This window comes from Coffea arabica, chromosome 8c, assembly GCF_036785885.1.
Source record: "Coffea arabica cultivar ET-39 chromosome 8c, Coffea Arabica ET-39 HiFi, whole genome shotgun sequence".
NCBI lineage: Eukaryota > Viridiplantae > Streptophyta > Magnoliopsida > Gentianales > Rubiaceae > Coffea > Coffea arabica.
Window position 1 is genome coordinate 40,581,135 of NC_092325.1, and position 24,325 is coordinate 40,605,459.

At 37.2% G+C, this 24,325-nt stretch overlaps 2 protein-coding genes and 1 pseudogene across 2 annotated transcripts; all 3 read left to right on the top strand.

Annotated features, from left to right (window-relative positions):
- On the top strand, positions 1-4,542 carry LOC113705266 (uncharacterized). The gene is made up of 5 exons (XM_027227065.2): positions 1-957; positions 1,343-1,414; positions 1,627-1,770; positions 1,920-3,917; positions 4,019-4,542. Exons 1-5 carry the CDS (start codon positions 174-176, stop codon positions 4,375-4,377), a joined length of 3,357 nt encoding a protein of 1,118 aa, XP_027082866.2. The 5' UTR covers positions 1-173; the 3' UTR covers positions 4,378-4,542.
- Positions 4,543-10,467: 5,925 nt separating this feature from the next.
- LOC113705267 (uncharacterized) lies at positions 10,468-15,565 on the top strand (annotated as a pseudogene).
- A 3,768-nt stretch (positions 15,566-19,333) lies between these two features.
- LOC113706147 (uncharacterized) lies at positions 19,334-23,889 on the top strand. Its single transcript, XM_027228039.2, has 5 exons — positions 19,334-20,154; positions 20,431-20,502; positions 21,094-21,237; positions 21,392-23,389; positions 23,491-23,889. Exons 1-5 carry the CDS (start codon positions 19,371-19,373, stop codon positions 23,847-23,849), a joined length of 3,357 nt encoding a protein of 1,118 aa, XP_027083840.2. The 5' UTR covers positions 19,334-19,370; the 3' UTR covers positions 23,850-23,889.
- The last annotated feature ends 436 nt before the right edge of the window (positions 23,890-24,325 follow it).

Genomic DNA, 24,325 nt, shown 5'->3' on the forward strand with positions numbered 1-24,325 from the left:
GTAACTCCAATAAAATAAATATGTACGAATTCATATGAACATAGTTGCAATTTAAGGGGATATGATGACCTCTTCCTATGTATCCACACAAAAAAAAAAAAAAATCATATTCAAATGGTATTACACATTTGCGTCTAATTTGGACAATTGATTGATCATATAGGTCGGTCGATATGAAGAGACACTCCCACTTCTACCCTCTTGCAGCACTTGTTTTGCTGCACCATCTAATGATGACCGGCTGCACAGCCATGAAAAGACTAAGTTTAGGCACTGATCAATCTGCTCTTTTAGCCCTGAAAGCCCATATCACTTCAGGACAGCAAGAATTCTTGTCAAAAAACTGGTCTTCTGCAGCTGCTGCATCCTCTGTCTGTGACTGGATAGGAGTCCAGTGCGGCTCTCGACACCAAAGAGTCACTGCTTTAAATATTTCAAACATGGGACTCACCGGCACAATACCTCCGGATTTGGGAAACCTCTCCTTTCTTGTTTCTCTTGATCTGAGAAATAACTCCTTCCACGGCAATCTGCCCGAAGAGTTGTCGCATCTACGCCGCCTGAGGTTCATCCGATTTTCCAAGAACAACTTCACTGGAGAGATTCCAATGTGGTTTGGTCACTTCCCAGAACTCCAGTTCTTGTTTCTGGACAGCAATGGCTTTAGTGGTTTTATTCCTCCTCCTATCTCTAACTTATCAAAACTGGAAACCTTAAATCTAAGAGACAATTTCCTGGGAGGTAATATTCCAGAAAAGATGGGAAATCTTTCGGTCCTCAGAGAGCTGTATCTATCTGGGGATGACTTAGTTGGTCAGATACCATTGAGTTTATGCAAGTTTTCTCATCTTCAGGTGCTAGACTTGTCTAACAACAGGTTTAGCGGGCACATACCTAAAGAAATTGGAAATCTGGAGAAGCTCAAGGAGTTATACCTCATCACCAATAACTTAACAGGTAATAATTTTGCTTTGCCTTTGTATACTCACATGGTCAAACCGCGGTTATCCCTCATGACTAACAACTTAACAAGTAATGCTTTTGCTTTGCCTTTTTGCACACGAACGAGGCCAAACTGCAATTAAAGGTTATTTTTCCCTGTTTGGCACTGGGATTAAACACTATTTACGGTTTTACCAGCGTGGCTTGGATGGCTTTTTTTTTTTTTTTTTTTTTTTCAAATTTACTAATGTAACACCTATGCTTGTTTATTCCAGAAAATTAAAAGCATAATTACCAACACATATTTCCGCTTGCTAGTTACATCTCGACCAAGTAAGACAGTTCTCAATATATCTCCGGAATGAATATGATTAGTTCTGTTTTTGCGTAAAATTGTTAGGTGCAATTCCCCGAGAGATTGGCAAACTGCATGTTTTGAAGGTTCTCGTGTTGGGGCATAACCACTTGACAGGTAATCAGGTCTATGAATAGCTTCACCACTACTTATGCAAATATTTGGATTATGTTCTAAGTGAAATGAATTCTTATCTAATGGGTTGACTCAGGTCACTCATTTATATCCATTTAAAAATAATTATACATTTCAACTCAACTTTTAGTGAGTATTAAGCAAATAAATTTGAATTTCTTACTAATCTAACATCAATAAAATACCGTTGGCAGGTACGATTCCACGAGAGATAGGCAATCTGCAAAACCTGCAAAGGCTCAATCTGGAATGGAATCAAATTGCGGGAAGCATTCCAAAAGAAATCGGGAATTTGATGATGCTTACTGAGCTCTACTTTGCCAACAACTCCTTGACAGGTAAATACATCTTTAAAGTACCATTTTTTTTTGAAGTAAATCGAAATCAGTTAACTAAACGCTTACATCCATTCAATTTTTTTTTTTTTTTATAATTTATACAGCCTAATGATTGGTATGCTTCCTTTGAAAATGAATCTGCTACGCAGGTACAATACCACCAGAGATGGGTAACCTTTACCAACTCGAGAATCTTCAGTTACCTTATAATGGATTGATTGGCTCCATTCCCCATGGCATCTTCAACCTCTCAGCATTGCGGAATATTGGCCTTCAATCTAATCTTCTATCAGGAAATCTTCCGCCGGATCTAGGATACAGACTGCCCAAGTTATTATTCATAGATCTTGCTTGGAATAACCTTGGTGGAGTTATACCAGTGTCCATCACAAATTGTTCGAGATCAAGAATTCTAAATTTTGCAAGGAACCGATTCACTGGTTCCATTCCTGACGCCCTCGGGGACCTTAGACTTCTGCAATATCTAGCTCTGGAAAGCAACAATTTAACAAGTGACCCTACATCTATGGAGCTGAGCTTCATCACTTCATTGACAAAATGCAAAAACTTGGTACTTTTAGACCTGGGCCCAAACCCGTTAAATGGGCTTCTTCCAGCTTCCATTGGGAATCTCTCTGCTTCGTTAGGGATACTGATATTAGAAACTAGTGGAATCAAGGGCACCATACCAAGTCAAACCGGCAACTTGACCAATTTGGTATTGCTTGATCTACAATCGAATCACTTGACAGGAGGTATTCCAACAGCATTCAAAGATCTACAAAACCTGCAAGGTTTGACCGTGGGAGATAATAATCTTAACGACACCTTAGATAAACTTTGCAGTTTGCATAGCTTGAATTCAGTAGATCTAACCACAAACCAGTTTTCTGGGTCTATTCCTGAATGCTTTGGTAATATGACTTCTCTTCGGGAACTTGAACTAGGAAACAACTTTTTAGTCTCTGCCATACCTAATAGTTTTTGGAAACTCAAAGATCTCTTGGAGTTGAACTTATCCTCAAACTCCCTTAATGCTTCCTTGCCTCTTGAAGTTGGAAATCTGAAAGCTATTACATCTATAGATGTATCAGCGAATCAATTCTCTGGTGACATTCCCCGCACAACAGGTGATTTGCAAAACCTGGTGATTTTAAATTTATCCCAAAACCAATTTCATGGATCTATCCCAGAGTCATTTAGCAATATGCTCAGCTTACAAGGACTTTACTTATCGCACAACAATCTTTCTGGCTCCATACCAAAGTCATTGGAGGCACTTCGGGACCTCAAAGAGCTTGACGTTTCTTATAACCATTTAAGTGGTGAAATTCCCTCTGGTGGTCACTTTAGAAACTTTACTGCTGAATCTTTTCTGTTCAATGATGCATTGTGCGGAGATTCCAGGTTTCATGTGCCGCCTTGCCCAAGACCTAATTCAATTCACAGGTCCAGAACAAAAAAGGTGCTTCTATTTGCATTTGCTCCTCTGGGAATTGCTTCTGTGGTTGTCGCAGCCTTAGCAATTGTCTTCAGAAGATATTGGAAGAGATGTCAGGATTCTAAAGGAACAAACATGGTATTAGTGCCAACGCAAGAAAGAGTTTCGTACTATGAACTTCTTCGAGCAACTGATGGGTACGGTGAAAGCAATTTGCTTGGCATTGGGAGTTTTGGATCTGTTTACAAGGGGATTCTCAATGACGGAAGGTCTATTGCTGTAAAGGTTTTCAATTTGGAATTGGAAGGAGTACTCAAGAGCTTTGATGTAGAGTGCAAAGTCCTGAAGAACCTTCGCCATCGAAATCTTGTGAAGGTCATCAGTGGTTGTTGGAACCAGGATTTTAGGGCCTTGGTGCTTGAATACATGTGCAATGGAAGCCTTGAGAAATGGCTGTATTCTGACAATTATTTCTTAGATACTCTACAGAGATTGAATATATTGATAGATGTGGCAAGTGCAGTGCAATATCTGCACGAAGAATATTCGACGCCTGTGATTCACTGTGATTTGAAGCCCAGTAATGTCTTACTTGATGAGGATATGGTTGCCCACGTCAGCGACTTTGGTATTGCAAAAATGCTGGAAAAGGAGGAAAGCTTTGCATGGACCAGGACCTTAGCTACAATTGGCTACATTGCTCCAGGTAATGATTCTTCAATCTTAACCCTAAAGTTTGTGCATAGCATTTAGTTTCTTTTTTCCTTCTTTTATGTGACACTTGTTCAATTTGAATGTTGTTTGTAGAGTATGGATCTGAGGGGTTGATATCAGCAAAATGCGATGTTTATAGCTATGGAATCGTGCTGATGGAAGTTTTTTCAAGAAGAAAGCCTAATGATGAGATGTTTGCTGGAAATTTGAACTTGAAGAGTTGGATAAATAATTCTCTGCCTGATTCGATTCTTCGAGTTATTGATGCCAAGTTGTTGCAGCGTGAGGATGAAAATTTCACTGAGAAGCTGGAGGTTTTATCGTCAATCTTGGAATTGGCCTTAAAATGTGTCTGTGAATCTCCAAGTGAGAGAGTTAGTATGAAAGTTACGCTGGAGACACTGAAGAAGATCAAACTCAAATTCTTGCGGGTCATGGAGGTCGATTCGTAGTTCGGATTGAATAAATAGCATTTATAATAGCATTTCTCATATCTTGAAGAAGGACACGTTGAAATGGAAGCATAGACAGCAAAATTGCCTTCATAATCTAAACCTTCAAAATCAATTAAAACGTACAATATCATAATCCTACGAAATAAATTCGAAACTTCCACATGGTTTAGTTCAGAATGATTAATTTACTCTTTTAAGGGTCCATAACACAGAAACCTCATATTAGCGGGAGATCTTGATTGAAGTTGTAACATTTCTCCATAAAATCGAAATTTGGTCGGGGCGCAGACCGAAAAATCGAAATTTGGTCTTTGTAGTTTGGAGAAAGTGCTAGTTAAAAGCAACTATGAATTTTAAGATGCCAAACTAAGAGATTTGAATTTTGTGAATGAAGCAAATGTCTCTGGCTCTATGAATTGTGTTCATTCTCTATCCCCTAATCGTGTTTTCCACCTCATGAATTTTGAAATTAATACTATAAAAGACACAAAGAAGTATACTAGCAAATTTTCGTTTATGCAGTACCTCAAATTGCCTGTAAATTTGTTCAATATAAATTTTTGATTGGTTTTCCTTCATTGAGTGAATGGCTGCTTCCAACTACCTTTTGACTAGTTGACCATAAGAAAAAAGTTTAAGACTCTCTTTAGACGTAGGTCAAGGGATTCGATCTCTTGACTTGCATTCATCTTCAGAATTTTCTAAAAGTTTCACTCTCGGATACAAAGACATCCATTTGATCCGATGGCGGTTCAGTTCTTTTCAAATTCTTCCTTGACCCATTTGGTCTTACTCCCTCCTCCCTTAGGATATTTAGAATAGAATAGAAATAGGTATAAAATAGAAACCGACACCTCTTTAATTCGATGGTGGTTCAATTCCTTCCGAGTTCTTTCTTGACTCATTTGGACCCACCCCTCTCCCTTAGAATACTTATGATAGAGTAGAAGTACATATAAAATAGAACCTATCGTGTTGACAAAAAAAAAAAAAAGGGAAAAAAAAGAGCGAATGGCTGCTTCAATTTTATTTGGTCCAGCGAGTCAATGACCCTATAACAATTTCCAGCAGCGCACGGGTACTCGAGGGATCTCTCTTGACTTTAGGCACCTTCCCATAATCCGAAGGAGACTTGTGAATTGACCCCAAAAGAAAGTGAAAAAACTAGAGAAAACCATTCCATTCGTCCCCATAGTCAACTTTGACGGCGTAAGTGGGGAGAGAACCAGGGATTCAACGTTCGTTACCGATGCAATGGATACCTTATTGGGACATTATAGGGCCAAGATATGATTTAAATACAAAAAATTCAATAGTCGAAGCTTAGAAGAGTCAAAATATAATTAATATGGAGTCGAAGCTTAGCCTTTGAATATAAAAAATTACTATAATTGTTCCCAAGACTCAATTCAATTAATAAAAATATTATGTAGGTTGATGAACAGTTCGGATCGAATACGAGGGAAAATATGAGGGAAAATAGGCCAGGAAGCCTCTGTGTTCAAAAAATAACCTCCTCAGTGTCATGACGCTGTAGTTGTTTTCACTGATGATATCCGCTCCAATTCTTTGCCAGTTTCTTAGACACAGGAATCATATAGATCAGTGGAAACCATATCCCTTGCTATGGCTAATGGCTTAGATTGTAAAACAATTCCCAAATAAGACAATTTCTGATTCATCCAACAATTTTGGCAACCTGTAGCCTAGTCCCCGGAATTTCTCATATCTTGAATCACAGCATACTTACTCCATAGACTTTATTCAATTCTGGTTCACAATTGGCTGATTAAAATGCCTTTCCAGTCAAATGAACGTGTGGTTAGGCGAGAGAGTCGGCGAGAGAAAGAAATTCTGCTACCACCATTGTTGAAATGCAAAATTATATGCAGTTTATTGCTTAATCGTATTCTAAGCCAGAAATGTTGAGTTTAATTTTGTATTCCATATCGAAAGTTTTACAAAGAAGCCTCTCCTCATAGTGATTATAAATATAGTGGGTTTAAGTGAGTTTGAGTGTGCCAAGAGTACCAATCCAAATAACGTATGCACAAGTTCAAGAGAATTTTACAGGGCCCATGCTCTAGTTTAAGAGAAGTTTTGGTTAGATATGAAACCAAAAGAATAAGTTATGGACCTTTAAACTGTTAAGTATTTTGTGTTAGACAAAAAAAAGGTATGATTCTTAAGAAGTCGACGGGAATTAGCCAAAGAAAGAACCGCCAAGTTCTTGTGTTTTCATGTCTACAACTTAATTCATTCGACTATTAAGTTAGAATTATTTCTTAAACTTTTGTACTCTCTTTCTGTTATAATAAATTTGCTACTCTTCCGTCCATGGACATAGATCAATTCGCCGAACCACATAAAATTTTGTATCTTTCTATTTATTTTATTTGGTTTGTTATTGTATTTATTTGGTTACCAAGAACTTTATTGTTCTCGTTGGTCAATTTTCTGAAACCAGGCCTAACAAGGAAAACAAAGAAACAAAAAGTGTTTAACAAAATCACCTGAGCTTATCTAAATATTCTAACACGTAATTCTTGGCATTATAGTGAACTTTTCCTTGGAAAGCGACAATGGAAATGCTTCTTATCCACGATTTCGACTAGGCATGTCAATGGATAGGGGTTGGGTTGGGTCCCTTTGATTCAGATCCAAACTCTTTTTAGTCTGAAAAAGTAAGTCCATATCCAAACCCTTATGAATCTGGATATTCAATGGGTATCCATGGGTATTTTCTGAAAATACTAAAGTAAAAATGTATTAAAAATATATAGAGTTCATAAATAATAGAAATACCATCCAATTTTTTGTTTTCAAATAATAAAATTAACATTCAACAAATTGAATGCAATATTTTGAACTCAAAAAAAGAATTATTATTGACTACTTCTATGTATTCAAAAAAAAGAATATTCAACTGCATCCACATTACTATTTCATTTGTTTGTCTTTACCTTTTCTCCTTTTTTTTGAAAAAGTTTGTACCAATTACAATGACAACTAGGATTAGTTTTTAAAAAAGAAAACAACCATAACATATATAAATTTTTAGTCTTATTAAAAAATGTAATTTTGTTCCTCTTTTTCTTATTTAAATCTCAATGTTGGTAGATTTCTCGCAATCCAACACTAAAATAGTGAATGAGATAAAAATCATTTGATTAAAGACCGATGGCAAATAAATAATAGAATAAGAAGATTTATAAACACTTATTCATTTTTTCTTTGATTCAATCTAATAATCAGTAGTCACTAATGTTTCAACAATATCTAGAAGTAATTTGGCACGAATCTCATCAGTCACCCAATCACGAACACTAAATGAAGATTCTGATGCCATAAAATCTTATTGTATTCATTCCAATAACCATAAAATATTATATTATTTTATAAATTTTCTAATACATATTATTTAATTAAATATGTATGGGTCTGGGTAAGATCTGATATGGGTCTAGATTTGGATATGGATTCTAGGAAACCAGACCCTACCCAGACCCACGACTCTCTCATAGGTTTTGGGTCTGGGTTTGGGTAGGGTCTGAATTTGAGAAATTAAATCCAAACCCTATCCAAAATATATTGGGTCTGGATTGGATTTGGGTAACACCCAACCCATTAACATGCCTAATTTCGACCGTATAAATAGCGGACACGTTGATAAGGAAGCTTAGATAGGAAAATTGCCTTCACAATCAAAAACTTCAAAATCAATTAAAACTTACAATATCATACAAAAATCTGAAATAATCGTCTGAGTTGTAACATTGTCCTATAATCTGCATTGAAGTTGTAACATTTCTCCAAATAATCGTCTGAGTTTAACTCTATCCAGCTTCTCCTAATTTGTTAGTGCTAAATGCTTAAAAAATTAATTTAGAAGTCACGAAAAATTATCCATTGATTTACGTTTGATGACATTTCAGCTGAAATATTTATTCACAAGTTTCCAGGAAAGTTGATTATGTCGGCATGCGCAATGAAAAACCATAATATGGTCTTAGTTTGGAGTTTGGAGAAAGTTTTAGTTAGAAGCAAATATGAATTTTAAGAGAACTTAATCTTGCGAATAAAACAAATGTCTCTGGCTCTATGAATTATGCTAATTCTGGATCCCCTAGTCGTGGTTTCCACTTCATGAATTTTGAACTTAATATAAAGACAAAAAGAAGAATACTAGCAAATTTTCATTTATGCAGTACCTCCAATTGCCTGTAAATTTGTCCAATATATATAAGTTTTTTATTCGTGGGCTTGAGTTTTTCTAATCGAGTAATTTAATTTGGTCCACTGAGTCAACGACTCTACTCCCATTTCCAACGACCCAGTGGCACTATAGGGCTCCCTCCTGACTTCAGTCATCTTCCCAAAATTGGAAGGAGACTAGGGAATTGACAAGAACTAGAGAGAATCATTCCAATCAACCACTAAATTGCGCCAAATAGTGATTAAATCCCTCTTTGAATCGTAGATCGGGGTTCGAATCTCACTTGTAGTGAAAAAATTCAAATGAGATGTTAGAATATCGCTTTGATCTAATTAAGTTTATATACCTGTTAGTTTCTGATACAGCTTTTTTAGACTTTCTCTCTCTATAAAATGGAATTGATTAGATTATACAAATATTACTATTGTAAAAAAAAAAAATTAATCCAATCATACTTTGCACATTAAAGCACCCATGATCCTTCGATGAAATGAGCACTTGATATTTTTTCGATGGATTGGATTAGCTTGTATTTACATACACAAATTCCAAATACAGATGGAGATGCAAGAATTTTTCTTTAATTTAGAACACAACATTTACTAATATAACATAATTAAATGGGGAGCAAAACATAATTTTTCTTAGAAACTTTGGACTTTGGGAGTAAACTTATTGTTAAAACCGTAACCTTAGAATAAGTTCCGAGGCTAGAAAGAGATTTAAAAAAGGGGTGTGTTGTTTTTCAAGGTTGAAGGGGTAGGTTGGGAGAGAACTGGGGATTCAACATTTTGTTACCGATGGATAGTGTTTGAAACATTTAATGGCCAAGATTTGGTAAATATGCAATTGTGGCTCAACTTTTGAATACAACAAATAGCGAATCTAATATTAATTTCAAGTAACGTTAATAACCCTTTTTTTTCGCCAAAAAATTGCTGCCTCATAAAGTTGGACCTACCTTGTTTGGAGAGTAATTTTTCTCCAAAAAAATTTTTACGTTTCTGTAAACACATTTTTCAATCACATCTTTTATAAAAAAAGATAGATAGAAATCCTTTTATACTCCAAACTGGCGTCTATGTGCTAACCAATCTACAGCGTTTGAATAAAATGGCCAATCTTTGCATAATAAAGGGCAAGCGCCCTGCAATCAAGTGTTCAACTGATGCGGCACACACAGAATCTCCTCTCCTAGTGACTACTGTCCACAAAACGTATGGTCTCTATTCCCTTCATGACTTTGCTCGGAGACGCATTCCTTAGTGTTGAACCCACTAACCAAATGGCACATTTAGTGCTGAACCCACAAACCCACCCACCCACCCACCCACTTTTTTTTTTTTTTTTTTTTTAAATTTATAATTGGTTTCTTCAGTGGATTTTACAGCCTAATGATAGATATGCAGGTACAATAATACCACGAGAGATGAGTTTTCCCTTCTTCACTTTTCTGTCCTAAACTCCCAAACCAAGCCTAAAAGTTCGATCTGTATCTTTGTTCGTCAAACTAAATAATAACCCTAATCCGAAATAATGCTCAGCCACTGAAAATCACGTGCTTAATGAATCAAGAGTGGATGTTGAGGCTATTTTGAATATAGCACAACTGACTTTTCAAAAACCACTCTTGAAATTAGTGGCCATGCAAGCAAAACTTGATAAGAGAGACATGTAACATGACTCGAGATATGAGAGTGCAGTGTAAACTACTACTTTTTTCTGTGTCTCATTTGGAACAAAACACAATACCAACAAATTATCAACATTTTTCGTGGCCACTATACATATCCCGGCCGTCATGGTCACTTTTAAATTAATCAAGTGGTCACAATAGCAAGAAACTGAACCACATCCAATGTCCCTCGATGAGATGGTGCGTCTGCATTAATAAAAATCTCCCAGTTGACCTGAATATTTGCACAATTCCAACATAGTCGCATATGATTATTGGCCTGTTCTCCTTGCACATCAGCGAGATCTTCCATCTCATTCGCTGATCGTTTTGGTTTTGAGCAGAAGATATACTGATGCAACTAGATTCTTAACAGCTAAGTTGCAAATTGCAGCTCTTCTAGATTCTTAACAGATAAGTCACAACCATAGTAGTAACAGATGTGGAGGGAAATGATTCAGTCCGGAAAAAACAGCATTTCAGCACTGCAAGGAGAACAGGCCTATATGATTGATCATATAGGTCGGTCGATATGAAGAAACAACTTTACTTCTACTTGTTCCCTCTTGCAGTACTTGTTTTGCTGCACTATCTAATGATGACCGGCTGCACAGCCATGAAAAGATTAAGTTTAGGCACTGATCAATCTGCTCTTTTAGCCCTGAACGCCCGTATCACTTCAGAACAGCATGAATTCTTGTCAAAAAACTGGTCTTCTACAGCTGCTCCGTCCTCTGTCTGTGACTGGATAGGAGTCCAGTGCAGCTCTCGACACCAAAGAGTGACTGCTTTAAATATGTCAAACATGGGACTCACCGGCACAATACCTCCGGATTTGGGAAACCTCTCCTTTCTTGTTTCTCTTGATCTGAGAAATAACTCCTTCCACGGAAATCTGCCCGAAGAGTTGTCACACCTGCGCCGCCTGAGGTACTTCAGGTTAACATCTAACAACTTCAATGGAGAGATTCCAATGTGGTTTGGTCGCTTTCCCGAACTCCGGTTCTTGTTTCTGGACAGCAATGGTTTTAGTGGTTTTATTCCTCCTCCTATCTCTAACTTGTCAAAACTGGAAACCTTAAATCTAAGAGACAATTTCCTGGGAGGTAATATTCCAGAAAAGATGGGAAATCTTTCGGCCCTCAGAGAGCTGTATCTATCTGGGGATGACTTAGCTGGTCAGATACCATTGAGTTTATGCAAGTTTTCTCATCTTCAGGTGCTAGACTTGTCTAACAACAGGTTAAGCGGGCACATACCTAAAGAAATTGGAAATCTGGAGAAGCTTACGTATTTATCCCTCATGACTAACAACTTCACAGGTAATAATGCTTTTGCTTTGCCTTTTTGCATACGAACGAGGCCAAACTGCAATTAATGGTTATTTTTCCCTGTTTGGTCACTGGGATTCAACACTATTTACTGTTTTACCAGCATGGCTTGGATGGCTGTTTTTTTTTTTTTTTTAAAAAAAAAAAACAATTTACTATTGTAACACCTCTGCTTCTTTATTCCAGAAAATTAAAAGCATAATTATCAACACAAATTTCCGCTTGCAAGTTACATCTCAACCAAGTAAGACAGTCGTTCTCAATATATCTCTGAAATGAATATGATTAGTGCTGTCTTTACATAAAATTGTCAGGTGTAATTCCCCAAGAGATTGGCAAACTGCATGGTTTGAAGGTTCTCGTGTTGGGGCGTAACAACTTGACAGGTAATCAGGTCTATGAATAGCTTCACCACAGCAAATATTTGGAGTAAGTTCTGGGTGAAATGAATTCGTGTCATGTCTATTTGAATGTCCATAAGCTTCATCAGATACTCCTACTTACTATGGAAAGCATCCACAAAAAAAAAAAAAAAAAAAAAACTTAGAAGTTCTGAAGAGCTATATATTCCTTAGACGTAACTAAAGGTATCAATAATAACCTAATAATGTTGATCCATCCAAACCCGTATACTAATAACCTGCCCATTAATTTTGAATAGATCTAAATAGGTATTCAATTAAATCCATCTAATTGGTGGATAATGGATTGACTCAACTCACTCATTTATACTCATTTAAAAATAATTATACATTTTAAGTTAGCATTTAATGAGTGTTAAGTAAATAAATTTCAATTTCTTATGAATCAAATAACAATAAAATACCTTTATTTTTTTTGTCAAACAACACGCAAAAAAATAGAGAAAAAAGAGTAGTATTTTAAGTAACTCATTAATAGGTAATTGGGTATACCCAGACCCATTTATTTAATGAGTATAAATTTGCTAGCCTACCTGCATTTGTGATTGGCAGGTACGATTCCACGAGAGATGGGCAATCTCCAAAACCTGCAGCTGCTGGATCTGGAATGGAATCAGATCACGGGAAGCATTCCAAGAGAAATCGGGAATTTGACGATGCTTACTGAGCTCTACTTCGCCAACAACTCCTTGATAGGTAAATACGTCTTTAAAGTACCATTTTTTGGTGAAGTAAATCGAAATCGGTTAACTAAACACTTACATCCATTCGATTTTTTTTTTTAATTTATAATTGGTTTCTTCAGTGGATTTTACAGCCTAATGATAGATATGCAGGTACAATACCACGAGAGATGGGTAACCTTTACCAACTCGAGAATCTTCAGTTACCTTATAATGGCTTGAATGGCTCCATTCCCCCTGGGCTCTTCAACCTCTCAGCATTGCGGAATATTGACCTTAACTCTATCTTCTATCGGGAAATCTTCCGCGGGATCTAGGACACAGACTGCCCAAGTTGCTTGCCATACAGCTTGCTGGGAATAACCTTGGTGGAGTTATACCAGTGTCCATTACAAATTGTTCCCAATTAATAATCCTAGAACTTTCAACTAACAGATTCACTGGTTCCATTCCTGACGCCCTCGGGGACCTTAGACTTCTGCAATTTCTGGCTCTGTATGGCAACAATTTAACAAGTGATCCTACATCTATGGAGCTGAGCTTCATCACTTCATTGACAAAATGCAAAAACTTGGTTTTTTTAGGCCTGGGCCAAAATCCGTTAAATGGGCTTCTTCCAGCTTCCATTGGGAATCTCTCTGCTACTCTACAGAAATTGTATATATATTCTAGTGGAATCAAGGGCACCATACCAAGTCAAACTGGCAACTTGACCAATTTGATATTGCTTGCTCTGCAATCGAATCAGTTGACCGGAGGCATCCCAGCAGCATTCAAAGATCTACAAAACATGCAAGGTTTGAGTGTGAGAGATAATAATCTTAACGGCACTTTAGAAAACCTTTGCAATTTGCAGAGGTTGGCTTATGTAGATCTGATCACAAACCAGTTTTCTGGGTCTTTACCAGAATGCTTCGGTAATATGACTTCTCTTCGGGATCTTGAACTAGGAAACAACTTTTTAGTCTCTGCCATACCTAATAGTTTTTGGAAACTCAAAGATCTCTTGCGGTTGAACTTATCCTCAAACTCCCTAAATGGTTCCTTGCCTCTTGAAGTTGGAACTCTGAAAGCTGTAACATCTATAGACGTATCAGCGAATCAATTCTCCGGTGACATTCCCAGCACAACAGCTGATTTGCAAAACCTGTTGATTTTAAATTTATCCCAAAACCAATTTCATGGATCTATCCCAGAGTCATTTGGCAAGATGCTCAGCTTGCAAGGACTTTACTTATCGCACAACAATCTTTCTGGCTACATACCAAAGTCAATGGAGGCACTTCGGGACCTCCAAGAGCTTGACGTTTCTTATAACCATTTAAGTGGTGAAATTCCTTCTGGTGGTCGCTTTAGGAACTTTACTGCTGAATCTTTTCTGTTCAACGATGCATTGTGCGGAGATTCCAGGTTTCACGTGCCATCTTGCCCAAGAACTAATTCAATTCACAGGTCCAGACCAAAAAAGGTGCTTCTATTTGTATTTGTTCCTCTGGGACTCGCTGCTGTAGTTGTCGCAGCCTTAGCAATTGTCTTCAGAAGATATTGGAAGAAATATCAGGATTCCAAAGGAGTAAACATGGTATTAGTGCCAACGCAAGAAAGAGTTTCGTACTATGAACTTCTTCGAGCAACTGATGGGTACGGTGAAAGCAATTTGCTTGGCATTGGGAGTTTTGGATCTGTTTACAAGGGGATTCTCAATGACGGAAGGTCTATTGCTGTAAAGGTTTTCAATTTGGAATTGGAAGGAGTACTCAAGAGCTTTGATGTAGAGTGCGAAGTCCTGAAGAACCTTCGCCATCGAAATCTTGTGAAGGTCATCAGCGGTTGTTGGAACCAGGATTTTAGGGCGTTGGTGCTTGAATACATGTGCAATGGAAGCCTTGAGAAGTGGCTGTATTCTGACAACTACTTCTTAGATACTCTACAGAGATTGGATATAATGATAGATGTGGCAAGTGCAGTGCAATATCTGCACGAAGAATATTCGACGCCTGTGATTCACTGTGATTTGAAGCCCAGCAATGTCTTACTTGATGAAGATACGGTTGCCCACGTCAGCGACTTTGGTGTCGCAAAAATGCTGGAAAAGGAGGAAAGCTTTGCATGGACCAGGACCTTAGCTACAATTGGCTACATTGCTCCAGGTAATGATTCTTCAATCTTAATCCTAAAGTTTGTATATAGCATTTAGTTTTCTTTTTTTTTTTTTGCCTTCTTTTATGTGATACTTGTTCAATTTGAATGTTGTTTGTAGAGTATGGATCTGAGGGGTTGATATCACCAAAATGCGATGTTTATAGCTATGGAATCATGCTGATGGAAGTTTTTTCAAGAAGAAAGCCTAATGATGAGATGTTTGCTGGAAATTTGAGCTTGAAGAGTTGGATAAATGATTCTCTGCCTAATTCGATTCTTCGAGTCATTGATGCTAAGTTGTTGAAGCGTGAGGATGAAAATTTCACTGAGAAGTTGGAGGGTTTTTCATCCATCATGGAATTGGCCTTGAAATGTGTTCGTGAATCTCCAACTGACAGACTCAGTATGAAAGTTGTTCTTGAAACACTGAAGAAGATCAAACTCAAATTCATGCAGGTCAGGCAGGCTGATGAATAGTTCGGATCGAATATGTGGCATCTTTTATAATCATCCGAAATATTAGGGAAGAGCGGCCAATTTGTTTATATCAAATAAACTGAACCACGTGAGATTTGAAAGGCGTTGTATTACTGCAAATAAAATTGTATGATTAAAATTTGGAATTTCTGAATGTAGAGAGAAGCAGGGAAAGGGGCAGGGAACCTCTGTGTTCAAAAAATAACCTCCTCGATGTCATGACGCTGTAGTTGCTTTCACTGATGATATCTGCTTCAATTCTTTGCCAGTTATGGTTTAGAGTATAAAACAATTCCCAAAAACGACAATTTCCGATTCATCCAACAATTTTGGCAACTAAAGTGCCCAGAATTTCTCATTTCTTGAATCACAGCATACTTACTCCATAGATTTTAGTCAATTCTGGTTCACAATTGACTGACTAAAGTGCCTTTCCGGTCAGATAAACGTATGGTCAGGCGAGAGAGGAAGCGAGAGAAAGAAATTCTGCTCCCACCATTCTTGAAATTCTTTGTGTGCGCTATTGTATAATGGGGAATGGTTTCATAATTCACCATTGATCAATCTGCTTTTCTAGCCCAATACTGGAAAAATTATATGCAGTTTATTGCTTAACTGGCTCTTTATGGATTAGTTGTTTTTTAGGGTGTTTTTAAAAAATTTTACTGTAGAAGGGTATATGAAAAATTTTTACTATAAAAATTTTTTGAAATATTTGATATATTGTATGGATGAAATGCTTTTTGAGTTATTGTGTATTTCTATAACTTGTATTTTTAGCCAGAAATGTTGAATTTTTCTTTGTATCCCACATGATTCATTATAGAAAAGCCTCATATGAGTGGGGGGATCTCCATTGAAGTTGTAACATTTCTCCAAATAATCCTCTGAGTTTAACTATATATAGTTTTTTCCTAATTTATTAGCGATAATGCTTCAAAAAATAATCTAGAAGCCACGAAAAATTATCCATTGATTTACATTTGATGACATTTCAGCTGAAATATTTACTCACAAGTTTCCTGGTAAGTTGGTTATGTCGGAATGCGGAATGAAAAACCCTAATATGTTCTTAGTTTGGAGTTTCGAGAAAGTTCCAGTTAGAAGCCAAACTAAGAGAAATATTGTTAATTCTTGTGAACAAAACAAATGTCTCTGGCTCTATGAATTATGTTAATTCTCGATACCCTAATCGCGGTTTCCACTTCATGAATTTTGAACTTAATATGAAAGACAAAAAGAAGTATACTACTCCCTCCGTCCCACTTTGATAGTCTTGTTTTCCTTTTTCATCTGTCCCAAATTGTAGTCCACTTTCCCATTAAGAAATGTAGTAATCTTTCACCCTTATTAAATATCTTGTTATTAAATACTAACCCACTATATTGAATACATTGAACTTTTCCAATACTAACCCATTAGCTGTAACTGATATTAATTGGCACTCTTCGAGATTAGTATAAGAGTATTTTAGGAAATTAGTAATCTAAATTTATGTTTCCAACCAAATTAATTACACTTTTTTAATCTGTGTGAAAAAAAAAATCAAGACTAACAAAACGGGACGGAGAGAGTAGCAAATTTTCATGAATTTACGCAATACCTCAAATTGCCTGTAAATTTGTGCAATACACCTTTTTGACTCTTGGGCTTGAATTTTTGTTGCCGAGAAATTTAATTTGGTCCACTGAGTCAACGACTCTACTCCAATTTCCAACGACCCTGTGCCACTATAAGGGTCGCTCTTGACTTCAGTCATCTTCCCATAATTGGACGGAGACTCGGGAATTGACCAAAAACTAGAGAGAACCATACTTTGCACGTTAAAACACCGGCGATCCTTCGATGAAATGAGTGCTTGACATTATTATCGTCTAATTTGAAAATTTTTATCGTCTAAACATTTTTTTCGATGGATTGGATCAACTACTTCACTGAAGTCGCGAATTAAGCTCCACTTGACATTATTATCGTCTAACTGGAAAGTCCTGTCCCATGCATGAAGTCCCGTTGTTGAGAGGAAAAGAAAAACCTGGTTCTTCTCTTATTATATTTTTAGAAGTCAATTGTAAACGATAGTACCAAATTTCTAGCGCCCTTTACCCGCTAAAGACATGTGGTACGCGCATCGGTTGAATGGAATTTTTACAACACGATAGAAGCAAAAGGTCCATCTTACAACACAATAGAATGCCTGTTAATCATCACCAAGATTTTAAGTCTTGGCTGTGGGAACCTTGCCTCCCACCTGTCACTATTTATAACTTGCCATTTTCAGTAATTTTTCCCGAAGATATTTTCGTCAATTAAGACCTTGTTTGGACAGCAATTTTGCGACGTTTTTTTTAACATATTTTTCAATCACCTTTTTACCTCACATATATCAAATTACTACAGTAATTTTTTTACAAAAAATCCAGAAAAATGCAATTCAAACAAGGCCTAAGTTTTCCCTCTCTCCTAGAATAGGATAGAGTAGGTTATATAAATATTATCGGCCAAAAAAAAACATAGAATGGAATTTGGTAGTTGAATGGGGCATACCTAACATTAGGTATTTTGGTTCCCTGGAATTGTATACTTCTTCGCAAAGATTGTACAGCGTATATATATATAATAGTTTTCCTGACGTATATACTGGGGTGTACACCCTTTTACAAACTTCCTTTCACTAATCAATGAAGATGCCTATTCCAAACAAAAAAAAAAAAAATCAATTAAGATGCTGACATTTGCCTGAAAAACATAGAAGTAATGTGAGGCAAGTCGACCCGTTCCCATTTCCCATATGGCTGGCTCGATATTTTGCGTGAGCCTCCGACCTTTGGCAAATAAATTTCCTGTTCCATATTGCAATCCCACTTGGTGGGCCTCGCTATGCAAAAGCAGACTTGGACTTCCCAAATTTTGGACGGCTGGGCGGTGCACTGGACTGGCAGTTAGAATCCTCTATGCCACTATTCGGTACCAAATTCAGTGCCAATCCCACTTATCACGTGATCATAGAAGAAATTTAAATAAATAGCACATGACAAATTAAATAAGCAGGACACCTAGCATAAATATAGAAGTGGTACTGAATTGCTACTGGAAAAGTGGCACTGAGGATCCCGTATGCTGGACTGGAGGTATCTTCCTCTAATTTACTGTCCGTGATTTAACGATTTTTCACATAATCTCTCTATAGTTTCAAATACTATATATAAACTTCTCATAGTTTGAATAAAATTATTAAAGTGATAGAAATGATTTTCTGTAAAAGAAGTGATTTTTCATGTAACCTCTCTCTATAGTTTCAAATACTATATATGAACTTCTCAAAGTTTGAATTAAATTATTAAAGTGATGGAAATGATTTTCTGTAAAAGAATCCATGAAAACGTCGAAATTTCCTTGGTTAAAAATTAAAATGGTTAAAGTGACCAAAATATATAAACGTAATATGCATGATACTTTAGCTCGTATGGTTTTATATTTTTATCATATAAATTCCTCATGATTTAGTGGTTTACCACATAATCCCCTTATAATTTTCAAATATATACATAACCCCTCTATGATTAATAGATTTTGGACAGATGGGCGGTGTATTGGACTGGAAGTATTTTCCTTGGGTGACCCGGTCTTATAGATCCAATGGTCTAAATTTTGCCACATTTTCAAATATTTGAGTTGATGAGATAGTGTGTCAAATTTTGAACCACAGGACCTATATACACTTGATCTACCAAGTGTTTGCCCTAGACTACAGTCCTATTCATTTCCAAATTCACCCAACTAGAGAAGTCAACTCGGAGGAAGGGAAATTTATTTTTAAAAAGAAAAAAAAAAGAGAGAAAGAGAGGGACAAAGTGGAAATTGACCAAAATTCAGCGGAAAAGGTTTTTTAAGGCAAAGTTTGGATAACTGAGAGAGGAAAATGCTAAAATGTATTACATGCGGTCACATAATTCCAAAACAATGACTATATATAGAGGTTGCAACAGAATGGGCGAATGAGAATATACCGCCGATTAGGACTATTGATTGATCATATAGGTCGATATGAAGAAACACTTTTACTTCTACCCTCTTGCAGCACTTGTTTTGCTGCACCATCTAATGATGACCAGTTGCACAGCCATGAAAAGATTAAGTTTAGGCACTGATCAATCTGCTCTTTTAGCCCTGAACGCCCGTATCACGTCAGAACAGCATGAATTCTTGTCACAAAACTGGTCTTCTACAGCTGCTCCATCCTCTGTCTGTGACTGGATAGGAGTCCAGTGCAGCTCTCGACACCAAAGAGTGACTGATTTAAATATTTCAAACATGGGACTCACCGGCACAATACCTCCGGATTTGGGAAACCTCTCCTTTCTTGTTTCTCTTGATCTGAGAAATAACTCCTTCCACGGAAATCTGCCCGAAGAGTTGTCACATCTACGCCGCCTGAGGTTCATCTTGTTTTCCAACAACAGATTCACTGGGGAAATTCCAATGTGGTTTGGTCACTTTCCCGAACTCCGGTTCTTGTTTCTTGACAACAATGGTTTTAGTGGTTTTATTCCTTCTTCAATCTCAAACTCGTCAAAAGTGGAAACTTTAACTCTAAGAGGCAATTTTCTGGAGGGTAATATTCCAGAAAAGATGGGAAATCTTTCAGTCCTCAAGGATCTGTCTCTATCTGGGAATTATTTATCTGGTCAAATACCATTGAGCTTATGCAAGATTTCTCAACTTCAATCGCTAGACTTGTCATCCAACAGGTTTAGCGGGCACATACCTAAAGAAATTGGAAATCTGGAGAAGCTTACGTATTTATCCCTCATGACTAACAACTTCACAGGTAATGCTTTTGCTTTGCCTTTTTGCATACCAAACTGCAATTAATGGTAATTTTTCCCTGTTTGGCAATGGGATTCAACACTATTTACTGTTTTACCAGCATGGCATGGATGGCTGGTTTTTTTTTTTTTTTTTAATTACTATTGTAACACCTCTGCTTCTTTATTCCAGAAAATTAAATGCATATTTACCAACACAAATTTCCGCGTAAGACAGTTCTGATCAATCTATCTCTGAAATGAATATGATTAGTTCTGTCTTTGCGTAAAATTGTTAGGTGTAATTCCCCAGGAGATTGGCAAACTGCATAGTTTGAAGGTTCTCGTGTTGGGGCGTAACAACTTAACAGGTAATCAGGTCTGCGAATAGCTTCACCACTACTTATGGTCTATTTATAATCATGCAATTAACAAATATTTGGAGTAAGTTCTAGGTGAAACGGATCATGTCATGTCTATTTGAATGTCCATAAACTTCATCAGATACTCCTACTTACGACGGAAAACATCTGCCAAAAAAAAAAAATACTTAGAAGTTCTTAACTTAACTAAAGGTTTCAATAACAACCTAATTATGTTAACTCATCCAGACCTGCCGACTAATAATCCGCCCATTAATTTTAAATGGATCTAAATGGGTATCCAATGAAATCCATCTATTTGGTGGATAATGGGTTGACTCGATTTACTCATTTATACCCTTTTAAAAATAATTATATATTTCAACTCAACTTTTAGTAAGTGTTAATCAAATAAATTTGAATTTCTTACAAATCTAATAACAATAAAATATTGTTATTTTTTTTGTCAAACAACATGCAAAAAAATAGAAAAAAAATGAGTAGAATTTTAGGTGATTTATAAATGGGTAATTGAGTATGCCAGGCCCATTTATTAAATGGATAAAAATCTGCTAGCTTACCGGCGTGTGTGATTGGCAGGTACGATTCCACGAGAGATAGGCAATCTGCAAAACCTGCAGGGGCTCAATTTGGAATGGAATCAAATCACAGGAAGCATTCCAAAAGAAATCGGGAATTTGACGATGCTTACTGAGCTCTATTTCGCCAACAACTCCTTGACAGGTAAATACATCTTTAAAGTACCATTTTTTGGTGAAGTAAATCGAAATCAGTTAACTCAACGCTTACATCCATTCAATTTTTTTTTTTTTTTTTTTTATAATTTATACAGCCTAATGATTGGTATGCTTCCTTTGAAAATGAATCTGCTACGCAGGTACAATACCACCAGAGATGGGTAACCTTTACCAACTCGAGAATCTTCAGTTACCTTACAATGGCTTGAATGGCTCCATTCCCCGTGGGCTCTTCAACCTCTCAGCATTGCGGAATATTGCACTTTCATCTAATCTTCTATCAGGAAATCTTCCGCCGGATCTAGCATACAGACTGCCGAAGTTATTATTCATAGAGCTTGCTGGGAATAACCTTGGTGGAGTTATACCAGTGTCCATTTCAAACTGTTCCCAATTAAGAGTGCTAGAACTTTCAATTAACGGATTCACTGGTTCCATTCCTGACGCCCTCGGGGACCTTAGACTTCTGCAATATCTAGTTCTGCAAAGCAACAATTTAACAAGCGATCCCACTTCTATGGAGCTGAGCTTCATCACTTCATTGACAAAATGCAAAAACTTGCATTATTTAGACCTGGGCCGAAATCCATTAAATGGGCTTCTTCCAGCTTCCATTGGGAATCTCTCTGCTTCTTTAGAGAAGTTGTTATTAAAAACTAGTGAAATCAAGGGCACCATACCAAGTCAAACTGGCAACTTGACCAATTTGCTATTGCTTGATCTACGGTCCAATCACTTGACCGGAGGTATTCCAACAGCATTCAAAGATCTACAAAACCTGCAAGGTTTGACTGGGGGAGATAATAATCTTAACGGCACCTTAGATAACCTTTGCAATTTGCATAGCTTGACTTTGATAGATCTGACCACAAACCAGTTTTCTGGGTCTTTACCAGAATGCTTTGGTAATATGACTTCTCTTCGGGATCTTGAACTAGGAAACAACTTTTTAGTCACTGCCATACCTAATAGTTTTTGGAACCTCAGAGATCTCTTGCAGTTGAACTTATCCTCAAACTCCCTTAATGCTTCCTTGCCTCTTGAAGTTGGAAATCTGAAAGCTATTACATCTATAGACGTATCAGCGAATCAATTCTCTGGTGACATTCCCCGCACAACAGGTGATTTGCAATACCTGTTGAATTTAAATTTATCCCAAAACCAATTTCACGGATCTATCCCAGAGTCATTTGGCAATATGCTCAGCTTGCAAGGACTTTACCTATCGCACAACAATCTTTCTGGCTTCATACCAAAGTCATTGGAGGCACTTCGGGACCTCAAAGAGCTTGACGTTTCTTATAACCATTTAAGTGGTGAAATTCCTTCTGGTGGTCGCTTTAGGAACTTTACCGCTGAATCTTTTCTGTTCAACGATGCATTGTGTGGGGATTCCAGGTTTCACGTGCCATCTTGCCCAAGAAATAATTCAATTCACGGGTCAAGAACAAAAAAGGTGCTTCTATTTGTATTTGCTCCTCTGGGAATTGCTTCTGTGGTTGTCGCAGCCTTAGCAATTGTCTTCAGAAGATATTGGAAGAGATATCAGGATTCTAAAGGAACAAACATGGTATTGGTGCCAACGCAAGAAAGAGTTTCGTACTATGAACTTCTTCGAGCAACTGATGGGTACGGTGAAAGCAATTTGCTTGGCATTGGGAGTTTTGGATCTGTTTACAAGGGGATTCTCAATGATGGAAGGTCTATTGCTGTAAAGGTTTTCAATTTGGAATTGGAAGGAGTACTCAAGAGCTTTGACGTAGAGTGTGAAGTCCTGAAGAACCTTCGCCATCGAAATCTTGTGAAGGTCATCAGCGGTTGTTGGAACCAGGATTTTAGGGCCTTGGTGCTTGAATACATGTGCAATGGAAGCCTTGAGAAGTGGCTGTACTCTGACAACTATTTCTTAGATACTCTACAGAGATTGAATATAATGATAGATGTGGCAAGTGCTGTGCAATATCTCCACGAAGAATATTCGACGCCTGTGATTCACTGTGATTTGAAGCCCAGTAATGTCTTACTTGATGAGGATATGGTTGCCCACGTCAGCGACTTTGGTATTGCAAAAATGCTGGAAAAGGAGGAAAGCTTTGCATGGACCAAGACCTTAGCTACAGTTGGCTACATTGCTCCGGGTAATGATTCTTCAATCTTAATCCTAAAGTTTGTGCATAGCATTTAGTTTCTTTTTGCCGTCTTTTATGTGATACTTGTTCAATTTGAACGTTGTTTGTAGAGTATGGATCTGAGGGTTTGATATCAGCAAAATGCGATGTTTATAGCTATGGAATCATGCTGATGGAAGTTTTTTCAAGAAGAAAGCCTAATGATGAAATGTTTGCTGGAAATTTGAACTTGAAGAGTTGGATAAATGATTCTCTGCCTAATTCGATTCTTCGAGTCATTGATGCTAAGTTGTTGAAGCGTGAGGATGAAAATTTCACTGAGAAGTTGGAGGGTTTTTCATCCATCATGGAATTGGCCTTAAAATGTGTTGGTGAATCTCCAACTGACAGACTCAGTATGAAAGTTGTTCTTGAAACACTGAAGAAGATCAAGCTCAAATTCTTGCAGGTCAGGCAGGCTGATGAATAGTTCGGATCGAATATGTGGCATCTTTTATAATCATCCGAAATATTAGGGTTTCACTGAACCACGTGAGATTTGCAAGGCGTTGTATTACTGCAAATCTAATTGTATGATAACAATTTGGAATTTCCGAATGTAGTGAGAAGTAGGGATAGGCGCAGGGAACCTCTATGTTCAAAAAATAACCTCCTCAATGTCATGACGCTGTAGTTGCTTTCACTGATGATATCCGCTTCAATTCTTCGCCAGTTTCTCAGACACAGGAATCATATAGATCAGTGAAAACCATATCCCTTGCTTATGGCTTAGATTATAAAACAATTCCCAAAAAAGACAATTTCTGATTCATCCAACAATAGGCTGACTAAAGTGCCTTTCCAGTCAAATGAACGGTATGGTCAGGCGAGAGAGGAAGCGAGAGAAAGAAATTATGCTCCCACCATTCTTGAAATTCTTTGTTGCCGAGTAATTTAATTTGGTCC

Excerpts from the sequence above, each read along its gene's own strand:
- LOC113706147 (XM_027228039.2), top strand. The coding sequence starts at position 19,371 with ATGAAGAAACACTTTTACTTCTACCCTCTTGCAGCACTTGTTTTGCTG. Across the intron at positions 21,238-21,391 it reads CGCCAACAACTCCTTGACAG|GTACAATACCACCAGAGATG; the intron begins GTAAATACATCT and ends TCTGCTACGCAG. Across the intron at positions 23,390-23,490 it reads AGTTGGCTACATTGCTCCGG|AGTATGGATCTGAGGGTTTG; the intron begins GTAATGATTCTT and ends CGTTGTTTGTAG.
- LOC113705266 (XM_027227065.2), top strand. The coding sequence starts at position 174 with ATGAAGAGACACTCCCACTTCTACCCTCTTGCAGCACTTGTTTTGCTG. Across the intron at positions 1,771-1,919 it reads TGCCAACAACTCCTTGACAG|GTACAATACCACCAGAGATG; the intron begins GTAAATACATCT and ends TCTGCTACGCAG. Across the intron at positions 3,918-4,018 it reads AATTGGCTACATTGCTCCAG|AGTATGGATCTGAGGGGTTG; the intron begins GTAATGATTCTT and ends TGTTGTTTGTAG.